Source organism: Ornithodoros turicata, chromosome 3, assembly GCF_037126465.1.
Source record: "Ornithodoros turicata isolate Travis chromosome 3, ASM3712646v1, whole genome shotgun sequence".
Classification (NCBI taxonomy): domain Eukaryota; kingdom Metazoa; phylum Arthropoda; class Arachnida; order Ixodida; family Argasidae; genus Ornithodoros; species Ornithodoros turicata.
In genome coordinates, this window is record NC_088203.1 from 4312421 (window position 1) to 4320048 (window position 7628).

General features: G+C 45.3%; 1 protein-coding gene across 1 annotated transcript; it reads right to left on the reverse strand.

The window, feature by feature from the left end:
* On the reverse strand, nucleotides 1-7603 carry LOC135387856 (pre-mRNA-processing factor 17-like). The gene is made up of 12 exons (XM_064617022.1): nucleotides 7421-7603; nucleotides 7228-7314; nucleotides 7030-7159; nucleotides 6731-6960; nucleotides 6185-6281; nucleotides 5529-5743; nucleotides 4975-5122; nucleotides 4421-4536; nucleotides 2573-2783; nucleotides 2289-2389; nucleotides 2139-2182; nucleotides 1-278 (listed from the first exon to the last, which is right to left on the reverse strand). Exons 1-12 carry the CDS (start codon nucleotides 7592-7594, stop codon nucleotides 101-103), a joined length of 1731 nt encoding a protein of 576 aa, XP_064473092.1. The 5' UTR covers nucleotides 7595-7603; the 3' UTR covers nucleotides 1-100.
* Nucleotides 7604-7628: the final 25 nt, after the last annotated feature.

Genomic DNA, 7628 nt, shown 5'->3' on the forward strand with positions numbered 1-7628 from the left:
TCCCTCATGAATGCAGTGACTTTATGTACAATGGCAATGTATTTACAAAAAATTGAGCCAGTTCACATCGTCCTCCACTGTACAAGTGATCGAAGCGTTCTCAGTCCCAGTACTTGATGAGTCCGTCGAAACCAGCCGTGGCCACCTTGGATGTCTCGTGTGGATGCCACAGGACGGAGATGCAGACGTTGCTGTGGGCCTTGAGCTTCGTGTAGAGCTTTGTCGTCTTCCAGTCCCAGACGCAGAGCCAGCCGTCCGCGTCACCCGATATCAGGTAGCTGAAAAAAAAAAAAGATGGCCGACATGATTTGGTGTCCCACGGCCACGACCCACTAGGTTATAACGACCATGTCATATGATCGGCAACCCCTGCGAGGAGCCCGTCAGCACGATCCGCTAGGGGGCGTTACTCATCGACCCGCGAGAGATCTACATTGTGATTGGACGACGGAAATTTTGAATTTTGAACGCGCAGGCGTGGACTTGCTACAGTCAAACTCCTTTATAGCGAACACCTTTTTAACGAAAATACCACTACAGCAAATTTTTTTTGCGGTCCCGCTGGAGCCTATAGGTCCAATAATGGACATCCTTTTTAACGAAAATACCTTTACTGTGAATTTTTTTTTGCTGTCCCCTGAGCTTTGTTGTAAAGGAGTTTGACTGTACTTCCGTAGCAGACGACAGCGACTGCTCCTATGAAAACTCGTAGAATGATGACCATAATCAACTTTCGGATGAAACATCTTCAGCGGGACATCCACCGCTTGTACAAAAATATTAAGGTAAGTTGAAGTACTACAAAGTATTGTAGAAGTTGCAGAAGCAATAACCGGGTCGATGAGCAGCGCCACCGCTGGCTTCCAAATGCGGTGCTGGGAAGGGGTGCCTATGACGTGGTCGTTAAAATCTAGTAGGTTGTGCCCTTGGCACAGAGGCAGACTGGAGTGGCAGCAAATCTCATTTTTACTCCCAATCACTGCTGTCGTCAACCTTGAGCACTGAAATTGCCCAAGTGCAGATTCGATCACCCATACACACACTCAAGAACACAATATATGGATAGGGCCTGACTTTTTCGGGTTTTATTTTTGGCCAAATTCGGGGGGTAAATATCGGGTGATATTTTTCATTTGAAAATTCGGGTGTATTCGGGTTAAATCCCGTTACGGCATATTCTGTCGTCAGGAATTCGGGTGTATTCGGGTGATTTTTTTGTTTGTTTAATAAAAATTTGTCTTACCATGGAACTAATGTTTAGCAGTGTTATCAAACTTTATTTTAATGCACGCTTACGAGTGTGCCACGCGACCTAGATGTTTTCGGGATTCCAGATTCGGGTTAAACCCGAATTTTACAGATTTCGTTCGGGGGGTAAATATCGGGCGGATACGGGTTTAACCCTAAAAAGTCAGGCCCTAACTATATGTAGTGCCTGAAGTTTTACGGTTTAACCCGATTCTTCGCCGAATTTGCACCCCAAATTGAAGGTTGCCTCTTTACGGTGAGACCCGATTTTTACCCCGAAAATTGCCCTCACCGAGACCTGTGTGGTAGGGCCCTCTAACTTGTTTGGCAGCAAATGCAGTCACACCACCGTTTGTACCGAACCAGTTCAATTAGTTTGAGCAACCGAGCCCGATTTCTCCCCGAATTTAACGTACTGGAGGCTTTTCCCACCCGAATTTGCACAAATTTAGAGCACACGTTGATTTACCCGATTTTCACCCCCCAAATGTAGAAAAAAATATTGAAAAAAAAAAAAAAGAAAATACAGTGTGGTTGCTCTAACGTGTCCAGAAATTCTATTTAAGGCGAGAGATAAAAGAGAAGCGAGCGCTACTTTTCAGCTACTTGACTAAGAAACAGGTGCTACCAGTAAAGCAGTACCAGTTTCTTACTCAAGTAGCGGGAAAGTACCACTTGCTTTTGCTTTATCCTTCGCTTTAAATATAATTTCTGGACACGTTAGAGCAAACACCCTGTATATCTGTTTGCTGAAGAACTCTCTTCGTTCAAGATGGGCTACGAAAATCAGATTGCACTACAGATTGCAGAGACCGCACCGCAGAAATTGTTCCAATTAACCGGAATTTCAAATTAGCGAGGTTCTCAGGCGTTCATCACCATACACCTACCTCATGTCTGGTGAGAAATCCAAGCCACACGCATACGCATCAACCTGAAATTAGAGCAATTGTGAAAGCATGAGTAAGTCGTTGAACCTGGTGGACAATCCAGAATCCCATAGATGCCCAGAAGCCCATATTTGCAGACGACAGTCTCACCATGTGCCCACCAAACGTCTTCTTCCGGTTCAGCTTGAACCGGTTCAAGGCCGAGAAGATCATGATCTTGCTGTCGAGCGATTGACATGCCAGCCACTTTCCTGGATGACAAAAAAAAACAAATCCGTTTACAGGCCGACCACCTTAAAGGAGCGGCGAAGTGACCTTGGAATTGTTTTGATGCGAGAATGGTGCAGTCAAAAACGATTTTTTTTTTTAATTTGTGGACGGACACATTGTACCGCTATCTTGAGAGAGACATTTTTTTAGCGCCCGTAACGTACCGTTTGGAGAGAGGGTGACGGCAGGCATGGAATGCATGGTGGGATCCGCGATGTACTTCATGTCCACCGGAATGTCCCACTCCCACACCCTCATGCTCTTGTCGTCGGACGTCGACACGAACCTTCTGTTGTCGTCGACGAACGTGATGGTGTTGACGGCACCGAGGTGCCGGTCGTATTCCTGCACTATCTCCTTGGTGCGCGTGTCCCACTGAAATGTAGGTAATGGGGTTCCCCCCCCGATTACGTTCCAAGCGTCCCGAGGAAAAACTCTCACGTGACTGATTAGCAGTGATGTCCAGTAGTTAACTATGTGTAGTTAAACTACTAGTTAAACTACCCGATTGTAGCTAAAAAGTAGTTATCAACTACAGTAAACTTCCGTTAATTCGACCCTGACGGGAACGCGAAATTTGATCGAATTATCCGAAGGTCGAATTAAAGAATAGGCAGAAAAATTGTAGAGGTCAATGTCACCTTTGTGCATTCCTCTGCTGTCGCTCACGCTTGAAACGCGCATCTCGACACATTGCACATAGAACGCTCTTGCGCGCTACAACATCGGTGCCAGGCGTGTCCTGCCCGCAGTGTGCGTGCGTGCACGCACCCACCCACTGAATGCGCTCGGCGATATCGTCTTCAGTTTCGCTTCCGCCATCTTGCCCGGGCAGGACACGTCTGACGACGACGATGTCCACTTCCACGAAGTCATCGAAATTCGAAACTCGTCGAGCGCACGTTGTGTATCGGACTCTTGTTGCACGAACAGTTTCCGAACGAAAGCCCGGTGAAACGTAGAACAATAAACGGAAAGCAAAAACGAGAAAGAGACGTTTCCTCCTCGCTCGGCACGAACCACCACCCACCACCACCAAATGAATTGAGTTTTAGTGCATCGTACGCCATTGGCTTTGCGTATGCAAGAGATGCGTGGTGGTTCTGCACAATGCGCGAAGCTCTATGTTTTGCGCGTGCCCAGAACCACAAACGCTATCGCTTACGTACGCAAATACGATAGCGTTCGGTGCACAAAAACTCGCGGTTATCGGAACGGATCGGTACTGTTCAATCGTCGTCTGCCGATCTGCCACCTGAACTTTAGGGCGAACTTTATCTTGTATGTGCGGTGCGGGCGACGCGGATGCCTGGTTCGCGGACGCATCGATCGAATTACACGATGTGCACTGATTTCACGTTCGAAATAACGAACTTTTTTATCAATAGAGGCATACGGGCATTTGACGGGACCTTCGAATTCGATCGAATTAAGCGGAAAATCGAATTATCGGAAGTCGTATTAACGGAAGTCTACTGTACTTGCAGAAATGTAGTGGCAACTACTAGTTAAACTACTACTATTTCGAGTAGTTAGGTTACTGCGGGCGCCAACTACTTCCGATTTTGCCGCAAGCTTTACGGCACAATTGTGCTTCAGACTTTTACCTTGAGCTACTTGTTTGATGAGAACGGACGTGCAGAGCAATTGTGCCGTGCAGGTGTACTAAGTCTTCACTTTTATCGCTGCTTGTGATTCATATTTAGGTGTCCAAGAACATTATAGAATGGGATTGGTGTTGATGGAGAACATTAAGTAGTAATAGATGTAGTAGTTAAAATACATTGCAGTAGTTAAAGAAGTAGTTTTAACTATCTCCCCTGAAAAGTAGTTGAACTACTAGTTAAACTACTCCATCGCATAGTAGTTAGTAGTTAGAGTTAAACTACTGCAGAAGTAGTTAGTGGCCATCACTGCTTATTAGTTCCTTTCATGTGCCAGACACACATGCCTACATTCTCGCCCTGTCGGGTTTGGAGTGTTTTTTTTACCATTATTATTATTATACTCACGCAGACAATCTTCTTATCCGATGTTCCAGCTACAAACAAGTCCTGTTTGTTGTTGTCTGGGTTGAACTTGACGCAGTAAGCCACCTTGCGGTTAGAAAACCGCGATATACATTCCCCTGTGTGTGAACACACGTGTGTGAACATCACCTTTGCAATGATAAACCGGAGTACGCAAAATAGAAGTCTACAAGCATGTACAACGAAACATGTTTGACAGGTCAGGTCCTGTGTGTACGATAAGACTGTTACGTTTGATTTTTACAGCTTTCGATAATGCATTGCAGCATGAAATTTGAAAAACAGTAAAATAAACAAGCTTTACGCATCATTTTTTTAAGGATTCATCGTAAAATACCAATTAACGGTGAACCAGAAACAGTTTCTCGTCGACTGGACAAACCGTCCGACCAGAACAAAATCCGGACGAGTTTGCGTCACCCTGGTGGTCAAATTTTGCGTAGAATTTTTTTTTCGTGCGCCGGACCCCAAAACCAAAAACGTCTGAAGATGTTTCGTCGTATATTTGTACAGACCTTGAGCGATAAATTAATTACCAGTTTCCGTATCCCACAGCTTTATATAACGGTCATAGCCAGCAGACAGAAACTTTGTGCCCTGATTGTTAAACGAGATGTCTCGGACGGCCTGCCGATGTCCGACGTATGTCCTGACGCATCTCCTTTCGTTGTAAACTTCCCACAGCTGAAAGGTAATGACAGTTATGCACATTATATGTACAACCCCCTTTTGCTTGCGAGCCTATTATTTTCGTAAATGCTGCAAACTGGAAATTTTGCATTTAAAGGCACACGAAAATTCCAAGCAAGGATGTACAGGTCTCTAGTAAACATTCAAACTATGTACTACTTAGCACGGACATTTGTGATGCCTATTTTATCGAATGCAGTAATCTCAGGCATATCGTGAATTAAGGCGCCCAAGCTACAAATTTTTACTGTCCAGAATTTGCAAACATGTTTACTGCACCCAATTAGCAAAAAATGAAGGCCTTAAGATTGAAGGTAGGTGCGATTCTTGAATCCCTTCATTTACTGCAGCAAATGCTGGCAAGGGGTGTAACAGCGGCATGGACGCCCAGCAGGCTTACCTTGACTTTACAGTCCATGCTGCAGGACAAGAGCAGGTGTCCCGACTTTGGAAACCAGCGGAGGGCGTACACCCCCTTCGAGTGCCCCTTCCAGGTGTGGATCTCCCGTTTCGGGATGAAACACTTCTCGGGGGGTTCCGAAGAGCGCAGGTTCACCCCCACGTCCTGCGGAATGTGCAGGAAAGATCGTCCCTGGTAGTCGTAGGGGTCCTTGACTGGAGAACAAAGCAGCATGATGATTTGTTAACACAGCGCGGTTAACACATGCTCATCTCAGGAGTGAAAAAAATACTGCGAGTATTAAAAAACCCTCGATATCTGGAACAAATCGTCGATATTTGCAAGAAAAAAGTACAGATATTTTACCAGTATTCTCGTAAAAAAAAAAATTGCTACTCTATTGGTAGACATTTACACAAACTACTGAAGTAGCGATACTTGTACCGACGCACACATCGATAAGATAAGAGATAAACTGATGTTCTGAGGCTGGAACAACATAGAAGGGACAGATACAAACAAAGCCTCAAATTGCCTAAGAAATCAACGATGAATCGATAAGATAGATATTTTAGAATGCCGATACCACTGATTGAGAAAAATATCAAGTGTGTTCCATCCCCAGTCAATCACAAAGCATTGCTTAAGTTACTTACTGTGTAGGACCGTTTTTTCTTCCATGGGTTGGTGGTCGGCATGTTTCCCGCGCTTGTTACGTTTCGCCAGGATCTCATCCAGTTCTTCTTGTTCTTCCTGCGTACAGGTTAGACATTTAAATGTAGCTCGGAAGTAAAAGTGACACTTTAAAGGTTGCATAAAACTGGAAAACCTCAGTGGTCGAACGGAGAGACAAATAGAAAGCGAGATGTTCAAAAAAAAAAAAGTTATACGTAAAAAAAAAAGTGACTTTCACAGTGATCTCTGCAGGAAACAGATCGAAAACTGTCGAAATAACTTTGAAACATCTGAAATGTGTTACATCCTGCCAGTGCCTCTAAGCTGATTTCTAAATAAGGGGAAAAAGTCCACAATAGCAATTTTGTTTCATGTAAACTTTAGTAAATCAAAGAGTCTTGTTTACCACTTGTAAATAAATAAGTTGCTCCTACCGTTTAATGTCACTCTTTGATTTACTCACCACCGGCAACTTGACATCGCCTATTTTTCTGCCTTCGTATAAACTTTAGCGCATTGAAGGGTACCTCGGTGGGCTTGGCGCTGAGCTTCTGGTCGGCAAACGGCGCCCAGGGTCCCAAGAATCCGTCGACGTCTTCGGGGTTGTTGTTTTTGGCCTTTTTCCTTTTGTCTCCGGGTCTCGTTTTGGTTTTTTCGAACACGGTCAGCGCGCTCGTGGCGTCAGTCGCTTCTGGGGCGCCGACCATGCGCTTGCCTTCGTCGTGAGAACCGTCAGCCGTAGGATCCAGGGCATACCCTAAAGTGGAGACGTCATTGCACCCAGTTCTCCCAAAATCGGGAGTCGTGGGAGCTTCGAATTACTCACCAAAGCTTGTAAAAGTCAACCTCTGCGACTCGAAATGGAAGTCGTTCACATGTGCCGGTTCAACGTAGCCACACAACGTGTTTTTCACGGCTTTCTGCTGCTGAGTTTTGAACGGATTCTCCGGACCCAACTGGGGAAAAAAAAAGTCACGCTAAAACTCCACTACAAGCGCGTAATCAGTTCAAATCGACTCCTTACCGCTGGTGCATACAAGCTCTCGTACTTCGGGTTGTATTCGAGCATTTTACTGTTGGGATCGACTGGGATGACCGAAGATACCGATTCCTGAAACATAATGTTTGACATGCTGCTTAATTTTGTCGGAGCTGTTTTATTTTGATACTGCGTTTCCTACTGCATTGTCAAGGTTGATTGTGGCGCGAATTGTTACCTTGATAGCGACTTCGGGTGCCGCGTTCAAGCCATATTTTTGCCGTAGCGTGTTAAACGTAGCTTCCTTTGGTAAGACCGCAACTTGTGATTCCGTATCAGTCGCTTTCCTACCCACTGATTCGTCTTCATCGCTGCTGCTACCATAGTCGCAGAGAGTCGACAATGACGCCATGACAGCGGCCATGCGCTATCTTCTGTCCCGCAGA